The 24,687-nt window shown below is 45.6% G+C and overlaps 2 protein-coding genes across 2 annotated transcripts in view; one reads left to right on the top strand and one right to left on the bottom strand.

The window, feature by feature from the left end:
- The window catches only part of LOC149342956 (uncharacterized), a 93,712-nt gene that overhangs the window by 60,851 nt on the left and 8,174 nt on the right, over positions 1-24,687 (top strand). The window contains exons 2-4 of the mRNA XM_089542263.1: positions 15,164-15,216; positions 20,982-21,278; positions 22,937-23,161. Of these exons, the coding sequence (XP_089398389.1) occupies positions 15,164-15,216; positions 20,982-21,278; positions 22,937-23,161 (575 nt within the window). The remainder of the gene's footprint in view (positions 1-15,163; positions 15,217-20,981; positions 21,279-22,936; positions 23,162-24,687) is intronic.
- On the bottom strand, positions 11,095-13,189 carry LOC149342957 (RNA/RNP complex-1-interacting phosphatase homolog). Its single transcript, XM_089545508.1, has one exon. The coding sequence runs from the start codon at positions 13,100-13,102 to the stop codon at positions 12,089-12,091; it is 1,014 nt and encodes a 337-aa protein (XP_089401634.1). The 5' UTR covers positions 13,103-13,189; the 3' UTR covers positions 11,095-12,088.

The raw sequence follows: 24,687 nt of genomic DNA, 5'->3' as shown, positions 1-24,687 counted from the left end.
AAAATATGCAAAATTATTCCGTTTCGACATCAGTAAGGCACAAAAAATGCGCAGCGTTCTTTGGGGGCTCGTCACCTTTTTGGAATGAACGTAATGCTTCGTGTATGGGTTTGTTCTAAGCAAGCGTTTCTGCTGCAACGGATCGTCTGTAATCGTGAAGTTCGAATGCCAGAGAGTGCGCCAAAGGCGTCGGTACAAGAAAATAATTTGGTCGCTTCTCTAATATATAATATATAATGATTGCAGTGTGCTCTATCTTACGAGACAGCGTCTGCCGTTGCAGTAGCGCAGGTTTGACCTCGTTGTTACCATTGGTCAGCAAGTGATCATGCGATCTCATTGTTGTGACGTCACTGATACTGTTTTGCTGCTGCTGCTAGTACTACGGCGTTGGAAACGACGTAGAGCTTCCTCAAACAGCTATCAGTGTTCTCAAAACGCAGAACGATACTGGGATCTTGTAAAAAACGCGCCTTTCGGTGCGCAGGTGTGGTCGCAAATTTGCCGTGAGCTTTAAAAACAGAACTTTTCTCGTCTGATTTGGATGTCTCGCAGCTCTGTTTACTTGTGGCTGTTAATAAAGACTACAGAAACAATGCATGGCATGGAATTGTGCTGCATGCTGATGCAGAAAAAGTACGATGTTGAAAAAATAAATAGTGGCTACGGACCTTATAGAGAGCTTAAGAAAGACAGTGGTTCTTCCTGAGTGCATTGAATACATTGGTTGGATGTGACGTCAATGGCGGATTAATGAGCGCGGGGCCCAGCTTCTACTCTACAGGCCCGATCAGGTGGCGATAAGCTGTTTAGAAAAACGCCGAGGCTTTCGCCGCGCTGCTGGTCTCAGACATGACGGGCACTCTGGCGTCTTTGCATTTCATAAAAAAACAACAAAAAATACCTAAGCGGACCCCTATGCACTTATATGGCCACATACATCAAGCTAGAGATAGCCTCCAATCAATGTCATTTAAATTCCTTCAGCTGTGCGTTTCTTTCTTTCATCCTGAGTTTTGCTAAACCATATTTTTAAAAACTTATTTCGTCTTCTTTCATCCAACTAAGCTTTTGCTTCAGTCAGTGGTTTCATTGTTTTTTTTTTTGTAGCCGGCTCCCGCCCCGCCCTTGGTTTTTTTTTTTTTTTACGAAGCCCTGCACTGTAAACAGATAGGAGTAAAAAGGGAGTGAAGTTGTCCTCGCTGTCCCTTTTTAAAGAAAGTGCGTTAGAGGACAGCATACTCTCTTTTTACTCTCAAATAGGTGTATTCGTGTTTACAGTGTGCTTAGCGCGGTTCTGCTGCTTTAAAGATCGCCTTCCAGCGGAAAGCCTGTTTCTGTTCTGTTCATTTTGATCCGGCTTTTGTCCTTCCTCCGCCTTGCCGTTTATTATCAGCCTTGGCCGTCCGGATTACACAGTATCTCATGTGTTGTCATCATTCAGTGTGACAAAAAAAAAAGCATGTTTAGCCTCTTGCCAGTTCATGGCAAGTTGCCACGTGGTGATGGCTTGCTATAAAATTGCCTTCCGTAAGCTTCAACAAAATCAGTTGGTAGTAGCTACGCACCCGTCCCTGTGGTTTCATGTCTTTCGTCCTTGTCTGTTTCGCGCTGAGAAGTGAATATGAACAGTGACCAACTTGCCCAAACGAGAACTCTGTTCCCAGACTGTACTTCGGCCCCTCTTCGTTTATTTCCATTTTTTTCGAGCTTCCTATAGAACCCCTGTTACTTTAAAGTCAATGGTCGGCTGCCTGTTACGGAATTCCCAAGTTTGTCCTTCGCATTTAGTTTCTCTATTTACATTAACTGGGTTACGCTGCTCACAGAACTCTAGCATTAACTTCCCGTTACAATCTGTGTACCCTCCCAGATCCTCGATGTGCCCATTCATGTCATCCAACAGAATAATATCGGCACCGTCTCCAAACCGTTTTCTATAGTCATTGAGACACTTAACTAGATCCTCGTTTTCTTGCCTGCATTTGTCCCCTGTCCCTAAATAAACTACCCGTAGCCATACATGACGGAAGCCAACAGTCACCGAAACCAGGAAGCAGAGGGGATTTTTGTCTTTATTATTTTATGGCTTAAAGATAATTAATAAGAAAGCAGAAGAAAAACAACACGCCACCGGTGGAATCCGAACCCCGACCTCCAAATTTTGTGTCCGGTGCTCTACCAACTGAGCTACGGCGACGGCTGTCCGTTCTTCTACTTTCGGGGTACTTTGTAACCGAACCCTGAGTGTGTTCACCAGCGCCACCCTCGTCCGTAGCGGCGGACGTAGTACGTAATCGGTAGTGCCGCGTAGGAGCGTGGTGGTGGTGGTGAAAACTTTTATATTGTAAAAAAAGAGTTTGGTAGCCACAGAGTGGCCCCGCTACATGGTCGGCGTCCCTAGTCCGGGACACCGCACGACGAGGCCCCGTCTCTCGCCCGTTTCACCAGAGCCCTTTGGGACTCAAGCGAGGAGCAGTTGAGGAGGGCAGTCTCCCATGCCTCTCTGGAAGGGGTAGGGGAAGGGGGGAGGTGGGGATTTTGAGTACATGCCCACACCATGTGGAAGATATCACAGGTCTCCCCACAGTGTGGGCATCGCCCATCCGTGTTAGGATCGTAATGTTTTATTATTGCAGGACAGAGTAGAGTACCTGTCTGCAGGCGCCTTAAAGTTCGCTCCTCCGTCTTACTCAGCCCTTTTGCAGGGGCCGGGAATAGGCGGTGGTTGTCGCTATAATGTGTTAATATTTCCCTGAATCGCAGCAGCGGCTGGTTAGTCTCCGAGCCAGAAGAGCTGGGATGAGGAGCCCGGTGAGTAAGCGCTCGGGCAGGAGCGTGATCGAACGGTGAGCGCGGAAGCTGTACGAGAATTCGCGGTTGTGCGTGTACTACGTCCGCCGCTAATGGACGATTGTGGCTCTGGTGAACACTCTCAATGTGCGATTACAGTACACATAAATACTTACGAGAGCAGAAGATTGGACAGCGTTCGCCATCACTCTCTTCCTACCTCCTTTCATGTTTATGTAACTTATCCTGGTGTTAAATTTATTTTTTGTAGCTTTCTTCCAGGACCTCCTAGAGGCCATTTTGTTGGGCTCAGCCTCCATTATTACGCTTTCTTCATCACTTCCACCTACCCCTACGCCCGGAGCCCCCGTGGACCTCCTAAAAAAGTAACTGCCCGGACCGCTAGGTGCCAGCCGATCTATGCTCCTACCTTTCCACTAAAAATTCAGGGGGCACTTTGACTGTCTAAAGTGGGTAGAGGCGGAAGCGTTTTCCGCACCACCTTCGCTGTTTCTGTGGCACTGGTGGCGTCACATATCATTGAGTACTAATTACTAAGTGATGACAAATCACTAATTAATCGTTAATTACTGATTAATGCCTGAATACTAATTAACTGCTAATTAATGATGCTTAAGCTTCGCCTTTAGGAGTGGAACGCGACAGCGCGTTGTAGCGCTGCCAGGGAGTCCACGGAACGCCACCACCCGTTCGGCGCGATGCCTTGCCCTTTGAACGCAACGCTTTTAGAGGAAAGGAAATGGCGCAGTAATTCTCTGTCATCTCGGTGGACACCTGAACCGCACCGTAGAGGAAGGGAGGAAGTGGGAGTGAAAGAAGAAAGATAAAGAGGAGCCGTAATGAAGAAAATGAAAATTGTATTTGAGGAAAGGAAATTACGCAGTAACTGCTTCACAAAATTCAGGGGGGCACTTTTTTGACCTAAAGTGTGGTCACTGATGTGTGGTTAAGATGTTAAGCTTCGCCCCTAAGAGTGGAACGCGACAGCGTCTTGCAACGCTGCCAAGGAGTCCATAGAACGCCATCGCCCATTCGGTTCTACGCCTCGCTCGTCGGTAAATTGGTTTTTGAGGAAAGGAAATGTATGTCTCTCATTTGTCGGTGAACACCTAAACCTCGCCGGAAGGGAATGGAGGAGGATGAGAGGGAGTGAAGACACCGTATTCACTAGACGCGCCTTTGTTCATTCCAAACCATCGAGCTGGCATGGCGGAGTGGATAGCATGCTCGTCTCTCACGCCGAAGACCGGGGTTCGATTCCTGAGCTCGACCAAATTCTTAATCGGTTTTATTTATTTATATGGCCTGACTAGTAAAGCTAATTAGGCTAATTGGGTAATTAAGCAATTAACTAAGCTCAGTCCCACTTACTTGGAGCATCACTATACGATCCCTTCAATTGGTTGCATGGTTACTAGTCAAGTACAATTGGCCCCGTTTGAAATTCGCGCACTGTGACGTCACGACCGTTTCCACCAACTGAAAAGCGTGACATTTTCTGTCGACAACTGCTGCTTACAACGATGAGACATTAAAGGTTTCCGCCTTAAAATCAATGCCACCTCGTATAAACCCTCTGCACACCCCTGCTCCATGCACCTCTCTGTTTATGTCTGCCACTTCGAAGCCTTTCTCCAGGCTTAAATTCCTTATCTCCCGATTTAGAGCCACCACGTCCTAGCACCTCCGGTATTGTGCACACTACGATCTGCACTTACTGTGCTATTGCCCTTATATCGTCAACTCCGTGAGCTAATCTTTCCACCACTTCTGCGGCGTTACCGTTGATATCATTTAACCCGCCGCTACCGCCACCAAACTGCGCCCTGCAATATTCTCCGAAAGTTTGCTTTTCATCTCTCTAAGCACCGTGTTCACTGTCCTTCCTGGAAATATCGCGACCAATACTCGCCTCTCTCCCTTTACGCGCTCCATTATAGTTTGTCCTTTGCCTTTCCGGCGTCCTCGTGTCTTGTACAAAAAAAAAACAAACAAAAAAACATTATACCTCTCTTGCACCTACTCAAGTTTGAGTCACCAGCGATAAGCACCTGAGTACTCTCTCCCTCCTTACTAACTTCCGGTTTCTGCTTCCTATTATACTGTGACCTCATTCCTGGGATTTACCTTGTTCCCTTCCACTCCATCACCTCCAGACTTCTTAGCTGCCACCTGTAAATAGCTGTCCCAGTTCAAACCTGCTTGACCGTGAGCTCCCTTTCTAGGGCATCCATACGCGACGCTAGTTTGACGTTTTCTTGGTCAACCCTGTCCAGGCGTGCACTTGAAACGCAACATTTGCACATAAAATCCGCGCCTTCCGCCTCGTCTAATGATTCGAACCGGGTTTCCCTCAAATTCACCAACTCCGTAACACTCCCTGTATTTAACCTTTATTTGCTTGGCCATCTTATAACTGCACGGTTATTGCTGCCACAAAATGCTGAAAATATGCTGATGCTGAAAAAAAAAAAACCTCTTGCAAAAACGTGTCCGAATAAAATTCCGCCCATTGCAAATGCCAATCACCTAGAAAAGGAATAACCACCTTCCTAAAATAACTAACACACTAATAAAATAACTCACGAATGAACGCTGAAATTCCTAGCTACCAGTACAAATAAACCTGGCCGCTAGGACACTGACCTAAATTCTGCTCTCTAGCCTGCACCTAACTAGCCTAAATCTAAACACACCTTACTGTCCAAATATTAAAGGAAAGAACTCATCTATTTCATGCTGTCACGTCGCTCCCACAGTCATCAGTCCGTCTGGACCCCAGTTGCCATGAGCGCGCGCCGTCTACTTGCCTGATGATGACAGTGATGCCTTAATTACTACTTGGTACTTACCAAGGAGGAAAAGCAAGAACCTAATTCGGGGCCAGTACTGAAGCCCAGCGAAAAGGAGTAACAGTTAAGGCGCGCTGGTCATCTGCCGAGACCGAGTGAAACCAAGCAATCCAAAAGGGAAGGCGAGGATAAAGCAAATAAGGGGAGCAAATGGCAGCGGTACAGGAACTGCATCGCAACAAGTTCGGACTACGAGCCCAACACACCCGCAACATCGCCGACGCAACGCCCAGAGGGACTTAAAAAACCACCCGTCTTTTTTTTTTGTTCTGAACGTATAATAAAAACTCGCTACACAGGAACGGTTTCTGCGAAAAAATTTCAACTTTCAAATGGTTGACTTCTGCATATTTTTTTCATATACTTGTTTGCATTTATCGTCACTCTTTCTGACGAGGCTGTAGCACAATGAAGATATAAAAAATACTTTTTAAGCCCCTAACTAGGGTGTCTATATAACCTCGCCCGATATAACGCGAATGAAATTGATAAAAAAGCTGCAGTAAAATTGGACGTGTACATATTTGTACGAAATTTTTGCACTGACATGGAGTGAAAGGCAAATGTAGCGGGTCGGCAAATGATATCTGAAAGTTAGTGGAAATTGGGTGGACACAGCTGGTGGAGGACAGAGTTAATTTGAGATCGGTGGGAAAGGCCCTTACCCTGCAGTGAACATGCTTGGGATGATGATGATAATGATGAAGTTAATGCTAGCACTTTCCAGCTCATGTCTTATGGGAAGCAAGGAATAAAGATTCTTTGCACCCTCCGCCATGCCTACTGGGTGAACCCTCTGCTCCATTGCACCTGTATGTGCATGTTCATGCCTGTCCATAACTTCAGGGCACGCTTCTAGGGAAGAGTAAGTAAAGAAATTGTGTTGTGGGCATTTGACATAGCAAAAGCAAAAAGCTCCAAAACTTTTCTCATCTCCAAGATGAGAATAACAGCAGTAGCTGTATTGCACCCCGTGATACCTCCCACTCCCAAGCCACCACAAGATATGAAAACCTGATGGTGCAATCTCAAAGACACCCATTACTGGGCTCATACTCATACAGCCATATAGAGCAAGCTCGCCTGGGAAACGTTACCAGACAAAAGTGAGAGCTTTCAAGTTCTAGCATACTAAGGTGATATTGTTTACCTCCGCGTCCCACATACAGCCGTTGCTGTAGAAGCTATACAGGGTGTTTCACCTAAGGCTGTACACAATTTTTAAAAATAGGCTTTTTGTGTCAGAAGGGAGCTTTTTGCAGCATTGCACTGTTAGTTATATCACGATACAACTAAGACGAGCTAACTGGTTAACTAATATTGAAGAGCTAAGTTTTTAACTATTACTGTAAGGCTCCTTAATTATCAGGAGACCTGTAGCCCACTGCAAGTAATATCGATATCAGTTTTTAGAACTTCGAAAATGTGGTTATCCCTGGCGCTATGGCTCAATAAATTTTGGCTACACTGTATCAAAATGCATGTGCTTTCTAGAAGCTTGCGGGCAAAGCAACTCCTCCAGTGCACGTAACTCGTCAAAATGGCCAAAATATGTTGGGCCACAGGGCTGAGCATATATATGGTCAGCCCCGTGGCTGACTATATATATATATATATATATATATATATATATATATATATACTTTATACTATGCAAGTCTGTAAATGAGCAGTACTGGGCGAAGTGTCTGTCATCTTTCTGAATGCTTCCGTCCATTCAGTCTGCAATGCTTTTCTGTTTAGGAAATAGCAAAGCAAGACCAGACCATAATCTTTCTTAGAGAGAGACTAGAGGTAGAGGAAAGGCAGGGAGGCTAACTACTACAAGGGTGTTCTGGCTGGTTATACTGCACTAGGGAAAAGTGGCGTAAAAGGGAAAGTGAGAAGAGAGAAATGCAGTCTGGAGACCAAGCCAAGATGCGAGCACTGAAAGTCACAGGCAAATGCAGCAGAGGGCTGCTGAGGGCTGCTGAGTGCTGAGACCAGTATAATACAGCGTCTGCCCTTCACTACCAAACACAGGGCAGTCACACAGTGCAGACTTTCCACCATGAAGCAAGGCTGCTCAGCAGGCACATTAAATAATTATATTAATGTACTTCTCATGAATATAAGCAGTGGTGGGCATGTGGTATTCGGAGCTTCAGCCAGGATTCACTCCCTTCAGGCTCAGCAGCTGGGCGTCACAGCCACTAAGTCACGGCGGCAAGCATCAAGCATCAATGTAAGCAATGACATATATGCCGGATATTGATCTTTGCTGGTCGGTGGTGTTCTCAAATCTGTTTAAAAAAAAAAACCGCAGTTATAATCGGAGAATAGATTGGAATTAAAGTGCCCTCACAAAAATTAGGGGAGCATTTAAGCTCCGCCTGAAGGGTATGACATGACAGTGTTAATGGTTATTCTTAATTAGTGCAAATTTCTTAATTAGTACCTGTTTCTAATTATACACACTCAATAGCACACATCAGTAGGCATCCTAGACCATATAACACACAAGACACAGACACAAGGTCTGCTTTTAACCAAGTCGAACAAATGAGTCTCAATGGCCTAGGAGTAGCATGTCTGACTGGAAACCCAAAGGGTCATGGGTTCGATTTGAAACGAATTGCTCCAGTTTTCTTTTCAGCGTAATTAATTTACTTCATATCTGCATATGTCGCAATGACATTTTAGTCATGCTATGACCTTACAGTCGCAATTTCACTAGAGTCTGGATCATTTTCATTCCACAGCTTAATGTGTGACGTCACAGCGCTCTCGACCAACCCTGAATTAGTGTGACAATGCGTGTGGTTTTTTCCTTCAACGTCCTCCGCTCAAACGCTGCCACGCTAAAAATGAACTGCAACAGATATGCAGCATAAGAAAGAATGCGCGCAGAAGGTCACAAAGTCACTTGCATCAGTTTTTTTTAGTATCTGTTCTTACTGGACAGAAAGAGAATAGTTGCGTGGCTTGAAGACAATAAAACAAACAAGCATAACCCAGCAGTACAATCCAGCAGAGGGTGTCGTCAATGTGTCAGCACCATTCACTGAGCTATTTTTTCAGACTCTACATTTGGCACTCAAATTAAGTTCTCTTTTTATAAACATAACAGTTTTTCTTGAGTATTACAAAGTTGCCGCTGCACAGTGTTCAGTACCCTTTGAACTTCTGAGGCATGCACAAAAATGCCTCTGTGCTTTCAAGTGCAGTGCACCATTCCACAAAATTCCAAGATCTTATAGCTCACATCTTTTCCAAAAGCTTTATCACAGCGTTGCATGCGTTCTCTGCGACCATAATTTCACTGCGTGACAGTTTCTTGCAGGCAAGGAACACGTTTTGACCAACTGAATGCAGAAAATAAGACAGATCACAGCACATATGATATTAGGAACTATTTCCACTGATTGCCGATCCACATGCGAAAAGTGAAAACCTGCCTGTGACGATTAGCACTGACTAGCTGTGCTATGAAAAGTCATTAGTGCTTTGTATTTCTAGCATTATCCTCTCAGTGATCTTTCCGTTTTTCTGTGTTCAGTGTTGGTTCCACACCAAAGGAAGGTATTTAATGCAGAATTTCTGTCTGTCTTGTTGAAACAACCAAGAGGCACTGATGACACTTCCTCAGTCTCAGAGCTAAAGAAACATGCATGTTGAGCTGCGGATAAAAAGACCATTGCAAACAGGTGCTAGACTCAAAAAAATGCTTTCCACACTGCAAGTTCATTAAGAAAGCATGAAAAATAAATTGTTATGCTGACAATCTGTTCAGGCACAAGCTTATGAACTCATTTGACATGCCTGGTACAAATAAAACTTTAATAACAAGCTATTTGACATTTTAATGATGATGATTACCATTACTGCAGCGCTAACCACATGAGGCAATGAATCATGGCACCACACCGTGTGATGCCTTCGGATGACAAGCTGAGATGTGCCGAGCCACTGTCGCCCAATTCTGGAAATCTTGAACATTTTGCCTATCAGCTGGTAGCAAAAAGCCTGGCTGGTAAATAGCTTCCAATCAATTTTGCAGGCGATACCATTTTTTTTAGTGCAGTTTCAGTGGAGAAGCTGCTGACATTCTTTTCGTACTGGCCTATGCATTGAGAACTGCCTAGTGAAAGCATTGTAAAAGTGGAACAGGTAAGGTTGTGGTGAGACATGTTTCTCACTCATTGCTGGTCTTAGCTGTAGTTTAGCATGGCTGCATAGTTTCCCTCGGGTTCTTTTATTTTATTAAAAATACAGCTATCACAAAAGATTTTCGACGAACTTTGTCATTCTTTATACCGTTGTAATGCCTTGAGAGCAGGATACTAGTGCAGCTCTACTGATCTGATAATGTGAGGCGTGTAACTTTGAGGCAGTTATAACCAAGCAATGCTGAAAACATGCCGCTCTGCTTCGAAGTCTCGTCATTTCATGCAGGTGTGCCAGTGGTAGCAAAAAGCGGAATAGACCATGACTATCACACGCACATCTCAAGGAAACATTGCCCTATGCAGTTACCGCTTGTAACATTTGTCAAACTTGGCCACGCAGTTCAAACGTGCCAGCAACATTTATAATTATAAACCGCGGTGTCCACGGCTATTTATGCTACTGTTGTAACTGGCAGTTTGTATAACCACTGCAACACCGGGTATCTATCTAACCTTTAGTAGACAGCCACTTTAGCTAATATTGCAACAAAAGTTTCAATAACTTGCAATAATATACCTATGGGCATCATGTTGACAAACCATGAGCACAAATTAAAAGCACTAGGCCCATCAACACTGCTGTCAGGCAGGCAAATGTGTCACTTTCAGTGAGTGTCGCATGGCATCATTGTCACATACAGCCAATAACATGTAAGCTTTCAGGCACATATGATGCAGAACTCAGTCAACCTAAAGTGCATCAGACTTGCTTCACTTAGTTGGCATGTGTAGTCTAGGTATTGGAGGTCTGAGCGAAAATTGTAGCACTTAAAATCAAGGATGCTTATATACTACGCGACAGCATATACAGCTCATTCGGTCGAAAAGCCTTCAGCGTAGTTAGTAGTACTCACCAGCATGTATCCAAAATAATTGAGGACTGCGTGAAGAAAATCGTATAATGGTAATTTGTGGCTCTAGTGATTGATTGGTGTGTGATAGGCAATGACGAGTTAATGGAATCATTGTAATGAATTGAAAAAAGAAATGAAAAAAAAATGAAAAAGGGGGGTTCAAAGGTGTCAAAATACTCAGAATGAAACTTGATGGTAATTAAGAAAATTTACTGTGTGTATAATAGATCAATTATTTGAAGCAATTGTAAAAAAAATGAAAAATTTGTTTGTTTACACCACCACCACCACCAGCAACATGCTGTCACGTTCCACTTCTAGAGACGAAGCTTAAGCGTCCTCCAATTTTTTTTTTTTTTTGGGGGGGGGGGGGGGGGTATTGGTAATCTTTACTGCTGTGAAGTGTTTCTTTATAACGAGCTTGCTAAATGTGAACAATATACAACACAATTTCGCTTGCCCCGGGGCTGGATGCACTATGTTCTGTTATACTTGTAACGTTTAAGTTGCAGTTGATGTATTATTTGGCCGCCACAGTGGCTTAGTGGTTATGATGCTCAGCTGCTGAGCCGGTAGATGTCGGTTTGATCCCGGCAGCAGCAGTCGAATTTTGATGGAGGAGAAATTCAGGAGGCCCGTGTACTGTGCGATGTTGGAGCACGGTTGAAATTTCTGCAGCCCTTAACTACGGCGTCCCTCATAGCCCGAGTCGCTTTGGAACGTTAAATCCCAATAAACCACTGCTATTATTTACCATAATAAAAGGAAACACGGTAAAAGCCAGTCTAGTACTAACTTGGAAATTTGCAAGTGCTGGTAGAGGTTTTGTGCACACATTTACTTTACCAGCTGTCAGCAACATTCATTGCAAATAACACCACACCAGCAAAGTGACACTTCACAAGCCAAAGTACAGCAGCCGAAAGTGACCCTGAATTTGCCCGCCTGATTAGGTGTACCTCTACGATCTCGGAGGAAGCTGCAGTGGTGTACCAATGCGCAACTCACAGCAACAATTGCATGCACAGATAAGTGACCCAGCCAGGTGTAGATCACAATGCTTTTAGCCTGGGAGAAGGTATGCTTTCCAAGAGACATACAAAAATAATATGCCAGAAACTGTGACACACATTTTGTACTATTTTGTTGGTAGTGGCAACAAGAGCTTTGTTTCATGTGCAGCAGACGAAAGCCGCACCTCTGAAATACCTTTTCCCTCTGTCACTAAATTAACTGTTCTTGCCCCTTGCATCCAAAAATATAATTCCTGTACTTTTCTGTACATTCAGCAGTACAAAGCAATGCGGTACAAAGCATAGAGAAATGAAAATTTCTTTGAAACCGTTCACTGGTCCAGTGCCTAATGCGTCCAGTGCCCCGTGCCATCATCAGTGTGCGGGCGGTACGGGGCGCGGTAGCTGTATTGCTCAGCACTACCCGCCACACCCGAGCCGTTCGCCTGCCGAAAATGTGGCCCCATCGGCCGTGGCAGGCGCATACCAAGTCCACTTTGCTGAGGCGGCATGCCATCGAAGTAGCCGTAACTGGGAACGCTCTCTCCACTAGGCGCCCCGTACCTCCAGCCGCTTTGCTCATAGGCGTGAACGCTGCTTGCTGGCTGAGCGTTGAAACTGTAGTCGTGAACGCTGCTTGCTGGCTGAGCGTTGAAACTGTAGTCACTGTAGCCGCCATAAGTAGCAGGAGCTCGGGCAGCGGCCACAAAAGGCTCACTATTGGAGCTGCCGACTCCTCGGAAGTCTCTGACGTGTTCCTGCCTGTCAGCACCTTGGAAATTTGAGACATACTGGCCGTCGAAACGTCGAAATTCGCTGGGATATTCCGGCCTGTCGACACGTTGGAGATCGCTGACATATTCGTCCCTGTCGAAGCGATGGCCGCGGGCGTTCTGAAACTCCTCGATTGCCGTCGTGGGCGCTATGCTCAGCTTTTCAATCATATACTTGCACACTAGATATCCCGTCCTGTTCACGCCATGCGTACAGTGCACCCCGATCAACTTGCCGTCGTTAGCCGGGTTCATGACGAATGCGTCGACTGCTCGGAAGAAGTCATCCACCACACCCGCGCTGGGTATTTGCTGGCCGGCGCACATGATCTTCCTGTGGTTCACGCCACGACTGACTAGGGACCCGGGGTCGTAGTACCGGTCCGTGCACGTCAAATCAATGACGAGGCCTAGGCCGTAAATCCGCTGCAGGAGCAGGTCCGGCGTGAAACGCCTGTTGGGCGGCAGACGCGAGCATATCGATTCGCGAAGTGGCACCTTGAAAGCGATGAATCGAGTTCCGGGTACGATTCCACCGACGTCGTTGTAATCTAACCACCGGTCGGGAACGGTTTTCGAGCGGCCCATGTTGAGACGAAAAGCTGAGCAAGCACGCACGACGGACCAAACACGACGACGGGAACCCACCACGAGCCAACGCGGCCGCAAGGCAACTAAAAATACAAAAAAGCATGATGATCAGGCCGCCACTAGGCGGCGCGCCGCAGTTTCGTATTCAGAATCAGTTTCGGTTTCGCTTTCTTGGTTAGGTCGTTTTGTTTGATGGTGTGTTGTGGATTGTTGGCTCCTAAACTTTATTCAGCTTAAATGCATGCTGATTGTTTACCACATTAGCAACACTACATCCTAGAAATCTTTATAAATTACTCAAAAATATTTTTTTACTCCGCACCGCAGAAATTTAAAATTTCCGTGTGTTCAACTTTCGATCGGGTCAAAAATTTTGGAGCCCTCCCGCTACGGCGTCCGTCGCAGCACACAGCTTGGCGCCCGAAAGCTCATTAACTCGCCTGCCACTAATATCAACAAAGCAAAACTACTGCGGACTTAGTTTCAATATTCAAGCTTCTTCCTGCTTGTTGAGATATGTAAAACGTCTTTTTCTTTTCATGCTGGCTATGAAAGCGCTTCGTCAAGGTTGACACTCCCAACTTTTCCGCGTGGCTTTTCTGTAGGTTACTGTTTTGCGCACTGCTTTCCCAGAAAACAAACTCAGTCTGCGCCGCTGTATTGTCGATCTGGTTGGCTGGTTTATGGGGTTTAACTTCCCAAAGCGACTAAGGCTATGAGAGACGCCGTAGTGGAGGGCTCCGGAAATTTCGACCACCTGGGGTTCTTTAACTGTAGTCGCACCTGTTCTCCGTGTGTGTGCGCGTGAAGTTCATATACCTGGACATTTCTTAGTGGCATACGCTTTAAACCATTCATTGACTCAAATATAAAAAAAAAATACTTTTTTTATCATTACGCGATAATGATGTTTAATTTTATTGGCGCAGAGGCAGCTCTCGCCCAATAGTGCCTTGACACACGGTATTTTTATTTGCACAATGTGAAATCAGAGACCCATTTTCCTAGAATATCATTGCAGATAAGCCGAGCATTATTACACGCATTGTATTTTTTGAAGGGACGCCCAAAATGAGCAACCGTACCCAGCTCAATGCTGTTTGTGTCCACAAACACGCGTCCTGGTTTCGTCGGTCACTTTCTGCTGCTGTCCAACACAGATATATCGAACCCGGATGTATCAAATTATTGGCTATATTGAACACACAGATGATCCCCTTGAAAATCCCGTGTACACATATAGGAGAGCCACCCAGTATGTCGAACGCTCTTGAGACGCTACTCGTAACGGTAAAAGCTGAGCATGGTGGCAACTACCACCACCTCGTTTCAAATGGGACGGTCCTATCTTCCGTCCCTCCTTTCATCTTTTCGATCACTTTCCGAGCGCGTAGACGGGTCGACTGCGTGGCCTTGGGCAGCTTTTGGCAGCGCTATTGTTGAACCGCGTGACGAGGTTAACGTGTGGGTGTGCTTCGTTGTGGCCTTCAGTATCTTGTCCTCATTTTCCACGCCACATCTCTTTCATGCGATGAAGCAAAGCTTACTACCACGGTTACGCGTAACCGCGGTTACGCTAACCGCTGTTAACTCTGCCCGTTTAATACTCTAGTTACAAGCAGGTTAGCCTCAGAAAAGTGAGCGGTGCGTTGCCAGCACGCCGGCGGTGGACACTTCGCTGCAAGAAGCACAGCACTACAGCATAGGGGCGTTATGTTCTTGGTTCTAGGTTGCAGATAACGGTATCTAATGTGATTTTTTTTCTGTTGAATTATTGATATATCGAATAATTTCGCGATTCCCTTCGGGTTCCATATATCCGGGCTCAACTGTATTTACGAAGCTTGACAGGAGGTTGGGGATTTCTGAGGTGTATTTACACTGCTGTGAAAGTTTTTACTGAGTGTTTTCGCGTTTGAATGTTGCCGTTATTGTGTGCTGTACAATAATAAGAAGTTGTCACTCCTTTTTTTTTTGCAGTAGTAATTCTCTGAATAGTAAAGCACGTGTGGTCTTTGCGAATTAACGTGTGTGCGTCCTCTGTCCTTCTCGTTGCAGAAGAAGATCTGTCGACCGAGGCTACCGAACAGCCGAATGGAGACATTGCCCAGGTAAACCACTTGTTCCATCCACTCTTGATGCTCTCCAACCTTTCTTACAGGCCCGCATGTGTAACTTTGGCGCCCTACTCTCTGCGGCTTATTGTAATCAATCTACCTTATATACGTGTGTAGAGGACTCAACTATACGGCTATTACCTTTTTGTCTCATGAGGAGCGCTCGCGTGCCCAGATTTTAGGGTAAAATCTCGCGCATATATGCAGCACTTCCACTCGATGTGTAATTTATTTTACTTTTCTTGAAAATTGCGACCGTCTTCATAAGTATACACACCTTGAGCGCTACGAACGCGGCGTGTTCAAGGAAGTCCTTTATTTACGAAATATACAGTGCAGCCTAAATATACAGCGGTGTACTCCGGCATTCACGTGCAGGCTGCAGCATCCCTTACAAAAATTTTTTAGACAGTCTATAGATTGTCTATACACTTCTGTCTATAAAGTATAGAGACCCTCTATAGACAAATCCTCGAGAACAGTCATGGGCAATACAAATGCTATGCAGCCTATAGACGATCTATAGATCTATGGCCATACCCTTTTAGTAGCCTTTTGTCTACAGACAGTCTATAGACTATGACTAGACAAAAAGAAATATCTATAGGAAGACAATAGACTGTATAAGAAGTCTACAGAAAAGACTGTCTATAGATCATTTTTATTTATTTATTTATTTTATTTTTAAGGGATTTGAAGGAAGAAAGAGCGCGACGAAACACGGACACACGTAGAAAAGACACACACACGAGCGCTGACTCACAACTGAAAGTTTATTTTGGTGGAAAGACCCTTAAATAGAAAACATGAGGGGGTGGGTAACAGGGCTGCTCAGCGATAACCGGTAATCAGTGTGGTCGCGTCACAGGATGACACAAAAACACAACAGGGGACAAAAGAGTTATAAGCGATAAAAGACGGTGTAAAGGGCCGCGTAGCAGTGGTCAGGTAACATTAACAAAAACTATGAAAAAGTAGCCAAAAGAGCGGGGAAAGGTAAAACCTATGAAGGAAACAGATGAAAATTATACGGGTGAAACCATAAAAATATAACAAATGTAAAAACGTGAAGAAGGTAAAAGTTACCTACCTGACCACTGTTACGCGGCCCTTTACACCGTCTTTTATCGCTTATAACTTTCTTTTGTTCCCTGTTGTGTTTTTGTGTCATCCTGTGACGCGACCACACTGATTACCGGTTATCGCTGAGCAGCCCTGTTACCCACCCCCTCATGTTTTCTATTTAAGGGTCTTTCCACCAGAATAAACTTTCAGTTGTGAGTCAGCGCTCGTGTGTGTGTCTTTTCTACGTGTGTCCGTGTTTCGTCGCGCTGTTTCTTCCTTCAAATGCATTACCAACTAGCCCGGAACCTTGCTCTTTTAAGGGATATTTGCGCTTTTTAGAAAAAAAAAAAAAGTGGCCCAAAGCTCAATGCCGAGGATAAGGCATTGGGGCGTAAGAGAGGTATAGTACAAAGAGGGGTTACTTTTTAACTGCACTCACCCCAAAATTCTGGAAAAGCGCATTTTTTAGCGGGAATTTTTTTATGAGTGCAACTTTTTCATATATCGTAAGATTCCACTATAACAGTCGCTATACCCGCAGATCTCCCCTCGGCAGGCTTGCTTTGTTTTCTGCTATTAACGTTTTTGCTATTGTAAAAATTGTACCCGATGGGTTCTCTATGACAGTCTTAACTGCTCGATGCGGGCGACGGACAAACTTCAAGTTCAAAACGAAAAATTTTGCTCCACATCGTAAGAATCGACCATTAACTTCAGTATGTCCATGACAGTACCTTACAATATTCCACAGTTGCTTCCCAAATAAAATTGATGTCCAGGAATCGTGGGCGTGACTCGATCGATATTGCGGTAATATGCAGTCGACGGTAAAATTTTACGGGATGAGGGTGGGCGAACACAAATTTATTTCTCTGACCTGACGCAAGCTAATCGCTTGAAATGCCTGCATGTATAAGGGGACGCGCATGTTCCATCTGCTGGCACTAATATCATGCGAGTGGGTCTCGAGGCAGCGGTGCAGTGAATTCGTTCCGTAGCACACGCGTCCCATGATCTTTTGCTGCTGGCTGCATCGAGATGCTGCTGCTGAGGATGATGGTGACTGTAGTATATGGCGCACACTCATACAAAAGGGTGCGAAAGCGCCTCATGATGAGGCACACAAAAGGTTGTTCAAAATGAGCACATAAAGTCTTCTGTCCCTGAGGAGCAACACGAAGGTAACATATTGTATACACCTAGACCCAAATACATTAGAATTGCGCTCAATAGCGAACCATGGTAAAGTTTTAGCTCTGCCTTCTTTGCTCAACGGGATCACATAAGCAAGGAAAGATTCACACGTTAAATTACGGAAACTGACGACAAAAGTTAACAGGGGCACCTAATTACACCACTCGGTGGCAGTGTGATAGCATTACAAGCTTTTGATGAATTTATCGGATATGACGTCACTTCTTGTCGGCTGACCTCACATTCCTCCAGCCAATGGGAATTATTGGATCTGGTGACGTCACGTCCTTACAACCAATAAGCGAGTTTCATGACCGACAACACATCTTGTTTTCCCCGATGAGGCTTGTAATGCTGTCGCATTAGTCGGTGATTTGATTGCTGTCACGTGTGTCAGAAGGAGAGAAAAGAGAAACAGAAAGTGAACAAACCAAAATAAAACAAAATAACAGCAAAAAAAGTGAAACAGGAAGCGGTTTGTGTGTTATCGTGCCAGTGCCGAAATGACATCCCAGTGAATCATATGCATATCCGCGACTAGGTCGTTGCAAGTCCAGGATTCTTGGACAGTAGTTTTAATTTTGAGAGAACTGTGAAATATTGTAAGGTATTTTTATAGAAATATTGAAGCTGATGGTCTATTCTTCGGATGCGTAGCAAAATCATTCTTTTAAAGTGTATCCATCGCTCGCATCGAGTAGCTTAGGCTGGCATAAAAAGCCAATGGGAAACATTCATGACGATAGCAGAAATGCTACCTGCAAAAAACGCAAGCTTGCCGATGGGAGATATGCGGATACACTGATTGTTATAGTGATATCTTATACTATATGTAGGTTCATAAACTATTTCCTGCTGAAAAATGCGCTTGTCTAGAATTTATGGATATGTCAGGAGCCTGCATGCTGATATCCTGGGCCCTGTTCCATTTCGCCGCATTTTTTGCATTCGGCGACACATCCCTGGCTTATGAAAAGGGACTGAAGGGTGCATTAGTGGTGTACATAAAAAAAAAAAACACTATTCTGGGTGTTGTTGGAGGTGCTTTATTTGCATAATACCTGCTCCAAATATAAAAAAAAATGTCAGTGAGAAGATTCATCATGTGAACGTGCGAGCAATAACACAGTTAATTGCCAGAACTTTCAGCGTAAAGACTGCTGCCGAAATTGCTGCACTGACCCTCGTTGAAATGCGATTGCCCTTATTGGGAATAAGACCGTGCATTTTCTTGAAAGAAACATACCTTCCGTCACTGAGGTGCACAAAGCCGGAGATAAACAGAATCCATATAACTATTGACCCATATCTTTGAGATCAGTGGCATGAAAAATAATAGTACACGTATTTACACATCTTGTTAATTTTCTGGAGGATAACAATTTCTTCCCTCTAACAGAGCATGGCTTCCGTAAGTTTTTCTCTTGTGACATTCAACCATTTTCCTGCGCTTACGACTTGCACTTCTATTTGGACTCCGCTTTTTCATCTGACTGCATATTTCTTGACTTTTCCAAATCATTCGATAAAGTTAATAACTCGCTGCTATTACATAAACTAAGTGTGCTGAACATGACCCTGAAGTTCTTAACTGGATCCGTGGATTTCCTCCTCCTCGTGTTGAATTTGTCAGCATTAATGATGCTGATTCCTCTACTCTACCACTTGATTCTGGGTTTCCTGAAGGTTCAGTACTTGGCCCCCTTATCTATTTTTTAATCTTGCGTATGCGGTGAGTTGGCGTTCCCCTCTGTAATGTACTCTGTATTCTGAGAGTAAAATAAATAGATAAATATCTCTTGCCAAGGAGCATGCCCGCAGGAGGGGGCGAGGCCGAATGAAAAAGAGAGAGGGTGCTAACTTGTTCCCCCTCCCAGGCAGATTGAAAACTCGGCGCCTATTGTACGACTGGAGTAGAATCGGAATCAAATCGCTGTATTATTCCGGCCAAGGCCTCTTTCTTAGGTTTGTCGCGCCCTGCACCACGCAGTGCTCGATCAGTTGTGGCTGGCTGTCCTGCTTCGCAACATGAGAAGTAAGTGGCGTCGTGAAACTGCAAAGGGCGCTACGTTATACGGCGCTGCCGCCAGTGCCTGTTCCCTGCTGCCTCCACCTAGGGACTTGCAGCACAACGAAGCCGAGACCCGGGGCCTCAGCGCGCTACGGCTCGTCGAAAATGAGGGCGCCGTTCCGCAGAGCGCGTTTTGTAACAACCTGTCGCTAGGGGACGCGGAAGGGAACACCTCTCCCCCAGTGGCTGACGGCGCTTCTGGTTCGGGAGCCATCTCGTTGCAATTTGCCTGCAGTGATAGCGGTCCTCTCACTCCGTCCGCTGCCTTCCCTTTAGTCGTTTAGGACGTCATTTCTTCGCTGGGGCAATCTCCCTCTCTCTCTCTGTCCCACTCTGAGATAGAGAGAGAAAGAGGGCACTATTTAATGAACATAAATTGCTCTCTCGCTGACAGGATCAAGAGAGCGTTTCACGGCTTTAGAACCGCGCCGAAACAGGCCAAAGTGCTCGCGGAAACCCGCCTTAGACCTCCGCACGCCATCGATTTTTTTTTAGTGTGCCTTGTCCTTGTATAGTCAGAGGAGCGCAGACCACGTTGGTAGTCGCCAATTAAGGGATGCAGTTGTACGCCCTGGCTGTTCTGTCCCTACGATGCTGCTGCCGCCTAGAGGCTGTGACAAATGAGAAGACCAGTTCTCTTCGCTGTGTGCATATACGGGGTGCCGGCAGCGCTCTTGGTAATTCCTTCCACTGCGGGTCACAGCTGTTGCTATACTCTAAACAGAAAAAAGTAAGCTGTCCTGTAGCGCACTAAAGTCCTCCTATCGCACTAAAGGAATGCGCTAGAAGAGAGCTTGCTCTATTTTTACTCTCATAAAGGCATATTAGTGTTTAGAGTTTATGGTCACTCGCTAAGTAGGTTATTAGCTTCGACAAAGACTTTGTCATGGTTAACGTTAAAACTCCATTAACGAACTCGATCAAGCGACCTGTGAAATAGCAACAACTAATATAATCTACATACAATAGCGCTTAAACGCTACTTCATCGTCGTTCACTGGTACAGCTTTCGCCTTTGTCTTCTCATTCCTCCGGCCGCAGCCATATCGCACCGCCTAGTCGCGCTGTCGAATTCAACAGCGTACGGCAGCGACGTGCTGGATGTTCGGGGACTAGGGGACGGAAAGTCCCATAAGTGTCTTGGTCGAAGGGGCGTATATTGCAAACGGCCAGTACCGAGGCTGCAATGCCTGGAAACCCATGCGTCCCGATTGATCGAGTTCTGTACGCAACAAACTGCGCACTGCTATCCGCAACGTGCACACGCACAAAGGTCTTAAGTCCGCCAGGTTTATTTCTCTGAATAATAAAATAAAGTTCATTCTGACCGGACACGATCACAAACGATTTCGTGAAGCTTAACATGTATAGTGATATTAGGTAAAGTCCAGTCCCTTCTAACTGTCCGCTGTTGTGGCGCTGCTTTCAGGGCGTGGGAGAGTGCGACCCCCTGCACCCTCAGCAGCCGTCGCAGCAGCAGCGGGGCAAGACCGTCTCCGGCACGGGCTCTTCTTCGTCGTCCGGCGGCGGCGGCGGCGGCGACGGGGACGCGTCCTCGTGCGAGCTGCGCGAGGTGGCCAGCCAGTTCGTGAGCGACCTCATCCACCGCGCCCGTGAGGTGGCGCAGCGGCAGCAGTTCCGCATCGACGAGGTGGACGAAGAGGAGGAGGAAGAAGACAACCCGCCGCCCAGGAGGCTCATAGACCTCACCGCGGGACCCGTCAAGGCACGGATCCACTTAGCGTTTTCGGGTATACTGAGGCACCAAGAAACGACAACGACAAAGTAGATGCGAAAAGAGAGGCACTGTATTGCTCGTCTCCATCGTCCCCACAACACCGCCTCCGTCTTTCTGTGCCGCTTTGTCGTTGTCTTTCCTTTATTGCTGCAGTACGGGGCGTTGTACCGAAGTTTCTCAACAATACCTAAAGTTAGGTTTTTGGACCTAAAAAGACATTTTCTTCTGCGTAGTATTGTCACCGATGGCGAACATTCTCGCTCGCCGCCCTCTCTGGCGGTTCGAAAAGGCGCTAACGCTCGTCGCCATGTGACGCCTGCTTGCACATACATAAAGTAGTGTGGGCTAAATAAAAAGAAACAGCAAGCATAGGTTTATCTGTGGCTGCGTGCGCTTAGCGTGCCCTCCGCAGTCGCCTCTTGCACGTGCTAGCGTGGCGTTGCAGGTGGCTAGCCAGTGCAAGGCGAGATAATGGCACTATCTACCCCACTGGTCGGAGCGCCGGCCCAGACAACACCAAACGTCCCGAGGACGTCCTCGAGTGGTCAGAATGTACTGATTTTCAACAGGACATTTTGAGTACCTTTTGAGTGCATCAGTGGTTAAATGTCCTCGTGAGGATGTCCTCAGTTCGTACTTTGCTGGACGACTTGAGGACGAAAATTCCTCAAATGTCCTACAATCGTCCTATTGCAGGAGATAATGTGGATTGAACCGAGATCAAACAGGCTTTTCTCTCGAACTCTGCTCTCATTAATTAAAAACTGGAGGTTCATTAAAAGATGCGAGTGTACAATAGTAATATAATGAAGGAAACCATTGTGACCCCAAAACTATGTGCCTTGAGGGGATATGTTAAGATGTTTTTACTGTTACACCTGGTCTTGTGTCGCATGCTTCTGATGACGTTGGACTGTTTAGATTTTTGGGCCACTCATCTTTTCAATTCAGGGAGCAGAACGTTTTTGCAGGCTAGTTGATGCATTACTGGAGTTCTTTTTTAGCGCATATAGACTTCACAGGAAGGAACGATCTTGACAGGACAGAGCGCTCTGTCCTGTCAAGTTCGTTCCTTCCTGTGGGGTCTATATGCGCTAAAGAAGGAATTCCAGGGAGAAAGGGAGAAGTCCAACTCCAGAGAGAGCTACAGCTCACTGGGCCCTAGGCATGGCGAACCTGTGCTATGCCTCTTCTTTTTGCTTATTCTGATTAGCTTCTCTTACGTTAACTTTGAATACAGCACTCCCATGAAAAAAAAAAAAAGCTTTTGATGCAAATCCTTAACTAGTACTGAAACCGTCCGGAAACATGATCCTCAAGACATCCGGAGTATGCGCAATGGACGGACAAATGGATCCCAGTTGGACTGCTTGAGGACCAGTTAGAGACAACCTGAGCTCGTGTGAACATTCTGACGTGGACATCCTGAAGACATAATAAGGACGTCTTTGCGTTGTCTGTAACCCTTTGATGGGCGTTTGCCGCTCCCTTCTTTATTGGTATTCTACCACTAAAGACAACACATCGTTTATTTTGTTCTTGTAAGAAATAGCTGCTGCGACGCTGCCTGCGACGATTGTATGTCGACCCGCACTGTGGGCTTATTAAATAACCCTCCGCCATCTTGTGGGCGGGGTGTCGCGCAGACGCCGCCCGAGATCCAGGTGGACCTGGTGGGCTCCCGGACGCCCAGCCCGGAAGAGGAAGTGACGTACATTGCGCCGGAACCTGTGCTTAAGAAGAAGGTGGTGGTGATCCACGACGAGCCGTCCGAGAGCGAGGGCGACACGAGCGGCGAGGCCAGCCCGGACAGCTCGCCAAGGGCCAAACTCATTGCAGGGCCCCAGCAGTCGCATCAGGACTGCCAAGACGTGAGTCACTTCTCGCACGGGCTTGCTCTTTATCGAACAGTTAGAATTCAGCGTGAACGGAGATTCTTGTCATCAACTAAGGTATTTAAAAATGTATAAAAATATTTGGAAGAGAATCCTGTTTAGTTTTGTGGCCTATACTCGCTATAATACATGTCTTTGACTAGTCTTTGTTTCCATGAAAACGTTCTGCGGCATAAAATTTGTCACTGATGCATTCAATTCATGCTTGTTTGTGTCATATTGTTGTTATATAATTTGGTGTCATTGATGTATTCAATTCATGCTTGTTTATTCATATTGTTATATTATTTGGTCTCATTGATGTACTCAATTCATGCTTGTTTGTGTCATATTGTTGTTATATTATTTGGTGTCATTGTCTTACATAGGCGTTAAAGGTGTGTGCTGCCGCCTGTATTAGGAAGCCAAGGCCTAGTCAGGCCTAATGCCTTTTGCTTTGGCTTCCCCTTTCATTTTGAAAGAAAATAAACATCAAACCAAACCAAACTGACGAGCAGGAAACAAAGGAAACGCACGAAATAGCGCTGAGAAACATGTTTCGCAACCCATCTGCGTTCCCCCCCCCCCCTTTTTTTTTTTCTTCGTCCTCGTCTGTTTGCTCTGAATTTTATGAAATCACTCCAGCTCGGCCATTTCATCATCCTTTTTATTTCGCGCGTGTTTACTGCGTTGCGCCGGCGACTTCGTGGTCTGAGAGATTCGATGCTTCATTAAGTTCCTGAATTTTGAATGAGTTCGTTTGATTAACTACAGAAAGGGTTCATTGGGGAGTAAAAGGTGTCATTGAGTATGTTGTTCGAGACAAAACGACGCACTAGGTTAATTAACGGAGCTTTAGGACTATGTATGGACTACTCTGTTGCGAAGGCACCTCGCGACAAGGCGGTCTGGTTTAAAACTCGTTTACACTTACTTTTCGTGGCGTATTGCTTCAGGCAGAGCTCATACATCTACTCACCAGCTCGTGCCGCCTCTCATTATGGCCTGCCTGATGTGGGAAATGCGAGAGCTCATAGTTCGTGCTGAAACGACGCGAAGCTTATAATGTTTTTCCGCGAGCTTTACACTATAATTTTGGCGCATAGGTGAAGCCCTTCCAGTATTGTCAAGAATAAGCAAATAACGAGCTAAAACGAAGGCGTTGACATGAGCATGCCTGGAGATTGATCGCAATCCCACTAGTCCACAGATGCCGCGCTGTTCAAACTGCGATTGTGTAATGCGATGTTATATTGATAAGTAATGCTGCTCAACTCCACACAGCGTTACCTGAAAACATTCGCTCGTTTCTTTGTCGATGCGGGTCTTTTAGCCGCGAGAATATGAAACCGAGGAAAACGTTTCGTAAGTATTTTGCATTCCCTTTGTGTGGTTTCAGTACTATGCAATATGAATAAAAATTTCACCACAGAGGAAGGTGCTGTGGGCCAAGGAAATTTAGTGCGAAAACGACAGCTACAGCGGAGGACGAAACGTATACGCGTACATACTATGGGATATTG

The sequence above is a fragment of the Amblyomma mixtum genome, chromosome 5 (genome assembly GCF_055824585.1).
Source record: "Amblyomma mixtum isolate Tamu chromosome 5, ASM5582458v1, whole genome shotgun sequence".
Lineage (NCBI taxonomy): Eukaryota > Metazoa > Arthropoda > Arachnida > Ixodida > Ixodidae > Amblyomma > Amblyomma mixtum.
Note: the sequence above shows the minus strand (reverse complement) of the source record. Positions and strands in the feature narration are given on the sequence as shown.

Coding starts and splice junctions, on each gene's coding strand:
- LOC149342957 (XM_089545508.1), bottom strand. CDS start 13,102: ATGGGCCGCTCGAAAACCGTTCCCGACCGGTGGTTAGATTACAACGAC.